Source organism: Aquarana catesbeiana, linkage group LG02 (genome assembly GCF_042186555.1).
Source record: "Aquarana catesbeiana isolate 2022-GZ linkage group LG02, ASM4218655v1, whole genome shotgun sequence".
In the NCBI taxonomy this organism is placed as follows: Eukaryota; Metazoa; Chordata; class Amphibia; order Anura; family Ranidae; genus Aquarana; species Aquarana catesbeiana.
In genome coordinates, this window is record NC_133325.1 from 242,698,101 (window position 1) to 242,710,916 (window position 12,816).

Here is a 12,816-nt window from a genome sequence, read left to right on the forward strand (position 1 = left end):
CATGCTCTTTACACTAGTTATTTACTAATATATATTTTTTTCTGACATGTAACACTACTTACTGAATTTAATTTTGTAATCTAACATTATTAATGTTAAACAGTAATGTTATAACTCATACTTTTATTCTGACTTTTATGTCTCAATCATCATTCATTGTTTAGCCCATTTAATTTATGTGGTTAGTCTATAACAGTTTCATTAGTCATTAATAGACTTTAATATAAAAAAAATCCTCTACACCTTACTACTATTATTATCCTTCCTGATACTCATTGCAAGTATTCGCTGAGTACTATCTAGCACAAAGTATTTCCTGACAGACACAAAGAAACATAGGGGGAGATTTACTAAATCTGGTGCACACAGAATCTGGTGCAGCTGTGCATAGTAACCAATCAGCTTCTAACTTCAACTTGTTCAATTAAGCTTTGACAGTAAAACCTGGAAGCTGACTGGTTACTATGCACAGCTGCACCAGATTCTGTTTTAGTAAATCTCCCCCATACTGTTTATACCACGCAATTTACTACATAGCACGCACAAAGCTGACACAACAAGAAGCAAAAAGAAAAGGTTACTGTCTTTTACACATTTTCTTTAACTTATGCCTGTACATGTTTCTACACATTCTATTTTTTATTTACTTTTATTAAATTTAAAAGCCTAACAGAAAAGTATTGTAAAGATTGATATACACACATAACGTTTGATTATGCTATTGTAATCTCACGCAGGATGTGATTAATCAGCCTTTTTGAGCAAGATTGCCATAAACTGTAGACATGTTTTCTCATGAGTTGCATATGCGACTAGTATGGCATTGCAAAGCACTCTTTCCTATGCTTGAACAGGTATAGTCATAGACTGGATTCCATCTGATGACCTCTGCCATTTGATGTGTCCACCTAATCCCTGAAATATATTTTTCCTGAAAGAGCTTATCATTGTTGACTACCACGTTTCACCCTGGTCCATCTACCTTCTCCAAATGGTCCCCTAACTTTTGCAGATTCTCTCCAGAAATTTTTTCCACAAGTTAGCCAGGGTCATGACTGCACCATATAAACTTTCTACCACCCCCTCATTCACAATATTCAAAACATTGCGTTTCTGAACAAGGACTGCAATAACACTGCCCTCCATTAAATGAATGATCAAATCTACTAGCTAGGCCTGGTGATCATGGTACAGCCATGCTACAGCCTTAAGTTTCTCAACCTTGTCAGTTAAGGGTATCTTTTGTCCATCAAACTTTGCAATGATCTCTAAGGCAGCCCCCATGGGTACCAGTACCATGCCTGTTGGTGAAGCCACAGAAGAACTTGGTGGCTCAATTTTTCCAACTTCAAAAATGTGAAACCTGTAGTGGTGGCCTAACTTGTTTACTCAGTAGAATGGAAATGAGGGTCTGCATAGGTTAAACATTTTCTAATTAAATCAGAAAACTTTTTTAAAATGGCTTATTTTATCCCACATAAAATGTGCCCAGTGGCCCAGTTTTGACCCATGTGAACCAGGCAATTCATTGTGCAGTTACAAAGCTGTAGAAGTTTACAGTCCATTTCAAGGATTAGAACAAAAAGAAATCTGTACCAAGGTAAACTTAAAGGTGGCTGCCCTCCTTCAGAAAATGCAAATATCTTGGCTAACATGCAGGTCTTTAATACTTTTAGGGGTGGATTTACCAAAGGCGAATAGACCATTTTCAAAAGATCTGCAATAATAACCAACTTATCTCTCAACACAAGTATATCTCAACACAAGTTCAAAAATGTTAATTTTGTAACGATTGCCCATCACTCTGAAGTGCACATACATGCAGTTCCTGCTTGAGATTACAATAGTACAATCTACATTCGGCCATGTGGATCAGCTCTAACAACGAATCTGCAATTTATGAGCATGGTTCAGATCATTGATAAAATAATCTGTGACGACTTTATTTAAATCTATGGTTCCATATTTTCCTACAGAATTTCATTGAGAAATACATCTGAAAGAGGAAATAAATCTGCAACACTGGAAAGAATGCCCATGAGGTAGTCTTGAAAATCAAGGAGCGCTTAGCTATGCATTAGAGCATTGAATTTCTACATTATTACTTTTATTTGACACAAATTGCAAGCTTTTTGCAGATGGCTATAGTGCTTGGCAGTGCTTCTCCCCCATTTAAAGGCTTGATACCAGTGTATGGGAACAACTGTATTTTCCTGATTATCAAAGTAAGGTCATCTACTGCACATTGGGACAGGGGCCCTGTTTTTTTTAATAGAGGGCTGTGGGAAATAAGGTACCTTGCATTAGATTGCATTGTGTCCCCAATTAAATAGAGCATTCTCATTCCTATTGGGAATTTCCAATAATCTGAATTACAGGATGACTAATAAGCCAACCTTCACCCTGTAGTAAAGTCCTAACAAATTTGTGGTATTTGATGATTAGATAAAGGAATGCTTGAGTGGATACAGCATATTTTAATTGATTGCAATTCTGAAAAGGGAACAAGTTTGCTGATTAGCTCAGTGCCAGTCCGAAAGGAATGTATCAATGAGCTCCTGTTTCTAGTGAGCAGCTCGCACTCACAGCACAGCACACAAGCAGAAAAGATGCATTCTTGCTTTGCATTGCTTTATTGATTTATTGCTTGCCTGCTTAGCAATATATATTACCAATACACTATATATCATGAATGTCTTATATATGCATATGTACAACCAAAAAGATGTTAGATATACAAGAAAACAAACTTTTTGACAGAATGAATAATCATAGTTTTCCACCTGCTGAAAGCATACCCTAAACCTTATTCCTTTAACAAAAAGATACACTTTATGTTTGTACAACCTAAATAATCTGATACTTGGCTATGAAGGCTTTTTTACTTAACAAATTGTCTTAACGGTGAATAGTAACAAAGATCCAACTAATTTTTATTAACTGACATGTCATTAACAATCTAACTTGGTAGAAATGTTTAAATGTATACATAATTTTGTAAAATCCTAATCATTTTGCTATAAAACATAGTTTATTCAGATTTTGTTCCATAATACTTTGTTTATATAGGTCAGAAAATAGTTACAACATTTCCTGTCATATAAAATGCTATAGGACAATGTACTTTTTAAGAAGAGCAAATCATAAAATTTTTACATGGCATGCCTGTAAATACTATGATAGAGAGGGACTAAGTGTCCTGGGAGCAGCACATCAAGACCTGCTGTTCCACATGAGTAAGCTCTGGTTGGTGGAGTGAAATGTGTTGGGGGCATAACCCGGCGGGGGTCCAGGCTAAGACTGCCATTCAGTATCATACAGCATGTCTTGACTTTATGTGTGGCTCCTGGGACACCTAGTCACTCTCTACCATTGCCTGGAGCATGGACGAGCTCCATTCCCGGCCAAGGCTCATAGCGGTGGGCACAGGACATCATTCCAATACAGACTGAGCAGCTCACACACATACCCATAACCACTGTATTCCAAATTATATTCCATAAACATCTACAATAAAAAAAATCCAGATAATTATGTTTAGTTACAGTGTCACTTTTTAGGTGCACTGGTGGCCAGACGATGGACATAATCCTATTTACATATTATCAAAAAGCATTTAAAAAAGCAATTTAAAACAAGGCATTCATTACCTCTTTAGCTGTTTTTCAGTGAAGTTATTTATTCTTAAATTCTCAATGATCATAACAGAGATCCTAGAGTTGGGTTTTAGTTGGTTTCTAACACGAAATGCCTGTTAATGTTCACATTAGAAGGTTGGCAGCCTGCCAAGATTTGCTGTCAGAGAAAAAAACTAAGATTTTACTGCATGTGTTATGAACTTTTAAAAATATTTTTTTCCACAGTGCATATAGACACAGAGGTGAATGAGGTCTTGTTTTAAAGTAATTTTACTGCTTGTTCGGAAAATGTAAATACTTAGTCTGCATGACTTGAACACAAGTTCACTTTAAAAATCTTGAGCATCTATCTGTTGGCTCGGGTTTATTGTTTTTCTAATCATGGCACATAATTCTACATCTTTCTCATCTCTTTTAACAGTGAGTCAGACCCCATCAACAAAAGGTATGGAGGCATTTATGTATATACTTAATATTGCTGCACTAGTATTTTGTTTCATCATATTAAGAATAAATATTACTTATTCACCACTCACCAGGCAATCTTGGGCTCCCAGTAACAAGACAACAACAACAACAACAACTACCACCACTGAGGAATCAAAGAGGTATTTTTGCAAATGAGTGCCGTATTCTTGTAACGTTTCACCCCTCTTTGTGTATTAAGTGTGCAAATGATCTAAAGGGTTAAAGATATTTTCTTTGGGCAGCAGGCATTGCAGGATCCTATTAGCAAGCATGTCTATAGGCATCTCCAGATCTGCTCTTATTTCAGCAGCAGAATAATATTGGCTGAAAAAGCCTCCATCCTAACAGAAAAATAATTTTTCCCTCTAAAGAGGTCAGTATGTCTGCTAAGATCTCACAATTACTTTCATCAAAGTTCTGCTAATGTCTACTGAACTCTTCTTGTCATTAAGTGGCAGTAAACACAAATCATCCTCACGTAAAGTATGTTTTAAGAGTTTTTATAGATAAAAATGTAAAAGTTCAGAAGATTATCAGAAAAGTTATATTTTGAATTAGAATGTGGCATTTTGAGACAAAATCTAATTTACAAAAGTTATGAAAATTGCAGCAAACTGAATTTGAACGATAAAACCTTATTGGCTTTGCAAATTTTTTCTAGTTTTCCTTGCTCCAATTTCAAACTTCAGTTCCAAATTTTGCTTCCTGTCCTGGAATATAGAAGGGTAATGTTATGAAGAGTTATTTTGGTGCTACCTTCTGTAAAAACTAACAAGAAGCAATAATGCAGTAATATTACATAGTTGCTTATATAATGTAACATTTTCATTTTAGGTCTAGTGGTCCTTCAAATGGTATTAAACTCAAAAACAAAAATTCAATGTATTGCAGCTTATCAATCCCTAAATATGGTGACTGCATTAATTTGTTAGGATTTTTTTATGATCCTTTATTTTCACCTGGGGATCTGACAGTAACACACTTCCTGTCTTAGGGTGCCTTTACTCTGAAAGGAGGAGCAATGGAGATACCTTTGCACAATAGCATTGTACTGTAAATGTCGGGAGAGGGAGTGTTAGATGCAAAAGCTGATTTATATTAAAGCCAAACTCTCGTTAACACTTTTTAGGCAGCATTTTATTTCATTTTGGGATAAAGATTTAACATTAATAAATGAAAATGATTAAACGTTGACCATTCTAAGCATCCCGTCTTCCTGTCTTGAACAGCATGGTCTGTTAAAGGAAGTTGAAAAATAAAAGACTTGTAATGGCAGGATTAACAAATAAAATAAAGGGAAAAAGTCTAAAAAAAGAAAACCAATACAGCCACTACCTTTAAGAATTAGTAAGCTGCAATATTACACCATACTCATATTCTCAGACCTTTCCACTGCCTTTGACACATTCAACCACTCACTCCTTCTCAATAAACTCTACTCCCTTGGTCTCTGAGATTCTCTTCTTTCCTGGTTCTCCTCCTACCTATCTCTGTGCACCTTCAGTGTCAGTATCAGTATGAATGTTACACCATTTCTTCAAACTCAATCTGTCTAAAACAGAACTTATAATATTTCCTCTGCCCTGATCTCCCCTTCCCCCATGACTTTGCCATTGAGATCAACAGCACAATTATTTGTCTCTCCACACACATCAGGGTGCTGGGTGTAATCCTAGACTTTGACCTCTTCTTCAGACCCTACATTCAATCACTGGCTAAACCTTGCCACCTTAACTTCTGCAACATTTCCAGACTTCACCCCTTGACTACTGCAACTCTGTTCCCGCTGGCCTACCTTTACATGAGCTATCCCCCCTTCAGTCTATCATGAATGCTGCCGCTAGACTTATAAACCTTACCAGCCTATCTGTGGCTGCTGCCCCTCTCTGTCAATCCCTTCACTGGCTTACACTAGCCCGATGTATAAAATTAAAAATACTAACCACAACATAAAAAAGCATCCACAACATTGCCCCCAGCTACATCACCAACCTCATCTGTAGATATCACCCAAATCATCCACTCCACTGCTCCCAAGACATCTTGCTCTCCATCTCTCTTGATACCTCTTCCCATGCCCAACTGAAGGATTCGTCCAGAAACTCACCCATTCTCTGAAACTTCCTACCCCAGTATGTCCAGTTAGCTTCTACCCTATCTGCCGTTAGACAACCCTTGAACATTCATTTATTCAGGGAAGCCTACCTCACCTCCACCTAAAACTGGCCACCTCCATCAGATGATCTCCCACAGCTATTACCTTTTGTACCACCTCCCCCTCCCTTTAGTTTGTAAGATGTAGTGTAATGTCCCCCTTTATATTGTAAAGCACTGCACAAACTATTAGCACTATATCAGTGATGGTCCGCTCATTAGGGAAGCAGGGGCGCCGCCTCCTAATCCATGCGCCGGCCCCTGATATCAATGTAGGGTGCCGGATGCATGGATTTCAATGTGGGGTTTTTTTTAAGCACGTGATTAGAGCCTGAGGCTCTAATTGGCTTAAAAAAGGGTGGGCCTCAGGACACAGAGCACTGCTCCCCGAGCCCACCCACTTGTGGGACACTAGCAAATTATTATTTGCTAATGTCTTCCTGCTTCTCCTCCCGGCCAATCAGGAAGCGGGTCCTGAGACCCGATTGGCCGGGAGTCTTAGGACTCCCAGCCAATCGGGTCTCAGGACCTGCTTCCTGTTTGGCCAGGAGGAGAAGCAACGGCCCCGGCTCTCCCCTCGGCAACCTCCTCCCCACATGGATCTCCACATTCATAAACATTCAGTCGAGCGCCGGGGGGTAGTGCGAATGAATCGCCACTAACCCGATCAATCAGGCACCAGGGTGGGGGGGTAGTGCGAGTGGATCGCCACCTTCCCAATCGAGGCACTGCCAGGGGGGTTTAGTGCGAGCGAGCGCTGGGGGGTAGTGCGAGTGGGGGGGCCAGGTTTGTTTGCCACCCGCCTGAAAATTTTGAGCACCAGCCACCACAACATATAAGTCCTGTATTATAATAATAATATTTCATGTTTCTGGGTTTAATACCACTTTAATGAGCACCTGTGGGTTTGTCAGGGAAAATAAACCAAAGAACTGAAGTCACTGTATCAATGCAAAGAGTGCCCACAGCTTTCATTGTTACAGTATTGCTTATTTCTTACCTCTCCAATCATCTTCCTATTGGTCGCCAATTGTATGGCTGGCCTTATGGCTAATAGGGTGGTGAGGGAAGAGGGAATGGTTGCATCACAGCATGGACATAATAGCTGTGTTTCCATGTCCCAACCTTTGGGGGTACCCTAGGCACTCTGAACAGCACAAGTACGTGGAGGCACTTGCATTTTCATTCTGATTTTGTGATTTATGCTAAACCCAGAGGCTTGTTTTAATGTAGAGTGGAGGAAGAGGAGAGGAAAAAAGGAAATGCAGCTCACAAACACTCTTGCTCTGGAGTGACACCGCCCTAAGAACTGGTTCCAGGTGCTGGCTTTGCTGGTTTGCAGTGAGGTAGAAAGAAATCCTGGATAGCCGCACTCTGGGATAAGGACATCTTAATTTCAATAAAATCCAACAATACAGTCAATTGCAGAGACGTACAGGGTGGTAGACTGCTAACGCGTTTCACATAATTTGGAGCTACGAATAAGCATCCAAATGATGTGAAACATGTTAGCAGTCTACCACCCTGTACGTCTCTGCAATTGACTGTATTTTTGGATTCTATTGAAATAAAGATGTCCTTATCCCAGAGTGCGGCTATCCAGGATTTCTTTCAACCTCACTGGAGGAAGAGGAGAATAGGGAGTATGCACAGGACAAAAGAAGCCTGAAATCAGTGGAAATAGACTTTTTAAACAAGAGAAAAATAGAGCCATTGTTACAATTGATGTAAAAAAAAAATAGTTTAGTGTCACTTTAAATAAGAATAATCCAGGGAAATAACTAAATTCCCTGCATCATTATAATGGTGCAGGAAACTATCAGAAGTGGCTTGTGCCACATTAACTATGCAGACAGGCCTGTTTCAGGTCTATCTGAGCCACCCACACCAGTTTCTATTTCAGAGTGAAATAAAAACTGGCGCAGGGTCTGCACCTATTTAACAGAAGAAATACATAAGCTTTCCATATAGAAAACTGCTGCAGATCCCCACCAGGTGTGACCTTTTATACGGGATATGAACTGTCAGCAGACTACTCACATCTCTCTCTGCCCGTGCAGTGAGCACACTACATGAGCAGAGCCTGCAGGGTTAACAACCATCTTCCTCTCTCCCGCTCTGAGCTGAACAGGAGGCAGGTACAGGCAGAGAGACTGGAGCATTTGGCTCCATCATTCTGTTCTCTGTGCCGTGTGCTATATCTGTCACAGCCACAGAACAGAGAACTGGTTGCTCCTAATTAATAAATGGGCTTAAGCCCCTTTTGTTAATTAGGAGCAGAATCTGCTCTATATTTTATGTTTAGAAGAGTGGTGCAAGCACCATGCCTGCACCACTTTTTGGTAATACCACCCAATATTTAAAAAGGATTAACACATCCAAAGTTGAGTTTGGCACTGCCCCATATGCCTATCAATTGGTGGCTAAGGTTGCCCATCACATTTAGGCTTTGAAAGTGTTGAGGCCAAGCTCAGCCCTTACAGGAAAATTAGAAATCTGCATTTACCTCCAAGTGCTGAAAGGATATCTCTGAATCCACTTATCTATTATTTGACATGCAGTTTTCAGGAAGGGTAAAGTGTGCTAAAGTTAATGCCTACGTTTGTGACAAGTTTACTTAAAACGATATTGTTGTTAATTTTCTGCAGTAGTTATATATATTTAGAATTTTATTTTTCTTGACTACGCCAACAATGACAAAGCTTGAAATCTGATCCTGTGGCTATTTAATAATGACAGCTTTCTTCTCCTATGCAAGTCATCCAAATTGTTTGGGATTTTGAATGGAACAGTTAAGTGCTAGTACACTGTATATACTAATACTGATAGATCTTGATCATTTTACCATCCTGTCATACAGTAAAAATGGCATGGAAACACAATAGCTACATCTGCAGTCCAATATTAATCTGTCTCCATTACTCTTGACTGCTGCATCTCCTGAATGTCCCTTAACATAGTGATCTAGCCAAAGTGCATGCCCTCAGAGATTACTGTGACCTTTTCTGTCAGCACAAAGTGGTCTGTAAATCGTTTCTGCACTCATACTATTAATATTTTACTCATTCAATAGGAAGCCCAAGTGGCTTGTTGTTACTCGGGTATGCGCTTTTCTGTTATTTGCTCTTATGCATATCTTATATAGTATATACCATACAAGTAAGTGATTTTAATTATTATTATTATACAGGATTTATATAGCGCCAACAGTTTGTGCAGCGCTTTACAACATTAGGGCAGACAGTACAGTTTCAATACAATTCAATACAGGAAGAATCAGAGGGCCCTGCTTATTAGAGCTTACAATCTAGGAGGGAGGGTCAAGTGATATGAAAGGGTAATAACTGTGGGGGGTGATCAGATGAAGAAAATAAAAGAACAGTTGTTAGGTGGAGGCAGGATAGGCTTCTCCGAAGAGAAAAGTTTTCAGGGATCACCTAAAAGTAGATTTGGAGATAGTCTGACAGATTGGGGTAGGGTATTCCAGAGGAATGAAGGTTAGTAAAGATATATGTATACTACAGTTAAAGAACTCAGACACTCATTATTACAAATTAACCACATGCCGACCATTTACTGCGGTTTACTACAGTTGTACTGCGGCACAATGGCACAGCTGGGCGAAATGACGTTATGTAACGTCGCTTTGCCCTATGGCCACTAGGGGACGCGCGCACCGCCAGGCTCCCGCGATCGCCGCTGAGACACGGAGAACCCGGAACTGTGTGTGTAAACGCACAATTGCCGGTTCTCTGAGGGGAGAAGTGACAGATCGTCTGTTCATTCAGAGTGTGAACAGCGATCTGTTATCTTCCCTGCACAGTCCCCATCCCCCTTCAGTTAGAACACAAACTAGGACACACTTAACTCCTTCACTGCCCCTTAGTGTTAACCCCTTCACTGCCAAAGACATTTTTACAGTAATCAATGCATTTTTAATCACACTGATTGCTGTATTAATGCCAATGGTCCCAAAAATGTGTCAAAATTGTCCGATGTGTCTGCCATAATGTCGCAGTCACAATAAAAATTGCAGATTGCCGCCATTACTAGTAAAACAAAAATTAATAATAAAAATGCTATAAATCTATCCCCTATTTTGTAGACGCTATAACTTTTGCGCAAACCAATCATTATACGCTTATTGTGATTTTTTTTTTACCAAAAATATGTAGAAGAATACATATTGGCCTAAACTGAGGAAAAAAATTGTTTTTTTAATATATTTTTGGGGGATATTTATTATAGCAAAAAGTAAAAAATAATGCGCTTTTTTCAAAATTGTCCCTCTTTTTTTGGTTATAGCGCAAAAAAAAAAAAAAAAATATGCAGAGGTGATCAAATACCACCAAATAAAAGCTCTATTTGTGGGAAAAAAGGACGTCAATTTTGTTTGGGTGCAACGTCGCATGACTGCGCAATTGTGATGCAGTGCCGAATCGCAAAAAGTGCTCTGGTCAGGAAGGAGGTAGAATCTTCCAGAGCTGAAGCGGTTAATAATTACGCTAAAACAAGCAATACATTAGTAGGCAGGCATACATCACTACCTGGGTGGGAATTTGGATCTATTGAATAAATGATGTTTTAAATGATGTAGGCAGATTACATTGCCTGTGTTAAAAGCATGTGATCTCAGCATCCTTTTCTGACTTGTAGGTTATATCTTAGTTACAGAATAGATACAGTACAGCTGACCATGAATTCCTTCCATTTGCTGTTATATTCTTAATAGTACTAGTAATATACACTTTTGACTTGGCATCACTATATTCTGACAGTCCTAATGCATCTGCAAGTGTTGGAGAATTTCTTTATTATACAATTGCACAGGGATGATTTCTGCATTATCAGCTTAGACTCTGGTCAGGGTGTCAGAACTGCCAGTGCAGATAAAGTTCACTCCCTCAGATTTGGTACACCTAGAACTGAACTGCTAGCAGAATAAGATTATAGTAAAGTCCAACTGCTCATTGCTTCAAGTTGTACTACTGATATACTAACCAAGCTATTGCTTTCAGCCTCTCTACCCCCAGGGTGGTTGGGTCTTGTGGGGCTTAGGTGTCTGAAACTTTTAAAGTGGTTCTAAAAGCAGAAGGTTTTTTACCATAATGCATTCTCTGCGTTAAAGTTAAAAACCTTCTGTGCAACAGGATCCCCCAGCTCCTCCTTATACTTACCTGAGCCTGATCTCGATCCAGCAATGTTCCTGAGATCAGTGGCTCTCTCCTCTATATTTCTCCTTACAGGACAAAAAAAAGCATCAGGAACCATTGGCATAGTTCTGCTGTCTGTGTCTATAGACATAGGCAGTGTAGCTCAGGATCGAGCACGCATGAGTGCCCCCATAGTGCTTCCTATGGAGGGACTCACAGAAGAGGTGGAGCCCTGACAGGGGATCCTAGAAAAGGAGGATTGGGGCTGCTCTGTGCAAAACCATTGCACAGAGCAGATAAGTGTGACATGTTTATTATTAAAAAAAAGACAGTTTTCAATCACTTTGTGTGTGATAGGAAGACTAGCCAGTTGAATAATATATAAAAGTTGGGAGGAGTGGGACACACAAGATAGGTGGCTTGGGAAGGTAAGAAAAAGACTCTATATGTGCCTACTTGTTAAAATTATCCCCTGCAGCTTTAGAGGTCCTAATTTGTTTAATCTATTCTTACATTATAAACATGAGCTTATTATTATTATTATACAGGATTTATATAGAGCCAACAGTTTACGCAGTGTTTTACAACATTAGGGCAGACAGTACAGTTACAATACAATTCAATACAGGAGGAATCAGAGGGCCCTGCTCGTTACTTACAATCTAGGAGGGAGGGTCAAATTATACAAAAGGGTAATAGCTGTGGGGAAAATAGTGCAGTTGTTAGATGGAGGCAGGATAGGCTTCTCTGAAGAGGAAAGTTTTTAGGGATCGCCTATAAGTGGATAAATTTGGAGACAGTCTGACAGATTGGGGTAGGGAATTCCAGAGGATAGGGGAGGCTCAGGAGAAGTCCTGGAGGCGGATATGGGAGGAGGTGATGAGGGAGCTAGAGAGCAGGAGGTCTTGGGAGGAACGGAGTTGGCGATTAGGTTGGTATTTTGAGACTAGGTTAGTGATGTAGCTGGGGGCAGAGTTGTGGATGGCTTTGTAACTTATTGTTAGTATTTTGAATTTAATTTGTTGGGCGAGTGGCAGCTAATGGATGGATTGGCAGAGAGGCGTAGCAGACACTGAGCGGTTTGTAAGGTGGATGAGTCTGACAGCAGCATTCATGATGGACTGAAGGGGGGATAGTCTATTTAAAGGTAAGCCAATGAGGAGGGAGTTGCAGTAGTCGAGGCGAGAGATAACCAGGGAGTGAATCAGGAGCTTTGTGGTTTCGTTGGTTAGAAAGGGACGTAGTTTAGAGATGTTGCGGAGGTTGAGGCGGCAAGCTTTGGAAAGTGATTGGATGTGGGGCTGAAAGGAGAGTTCAGAGTCCAAAATAACACCTAGTACCCTGACATGTGGGGATGGGTGGATGGTTTTGCCATTGCTCTTCACAGAGAAGTCAGGGGAAGA

At 39.8% G+C, this 12,816-nt stretch overlaps 1 protein-coding gene across 50 annotated transcripts in view; it reads left to right on the top strand.

Moving 5' to 3' along the window:
• The window catches only part of SCEL (sciellin), a 120,089-nt gene that overhangs the window by 46,760 nt on the left and 60,513 nt on the right, over positions 1–12,816 (top strand). For 49 of the 50 annotated variants that reach the window (XM_073614296.1, XM_073614299.1, XM_073614312.1 and 46 more), the window contains 3 exons: positions 1,977–2,042; positions 4,060–4,083; positions 4,178–4,246. In XM_073614296.1, the coding sequence (XP_073470397.1) occupies positions 1,977–2,042; positions 4,060–4,083; positions 4,178–4,246 (159 nt within the window). The remainder of the gene's footprint in view (positions 1–1,976; positions 2,043–4,059; positions 4,084–4,177; positions 4,247–12,816) is intronic. The other variant, XM_073614310.1, reaches the window with a different exon arrangement.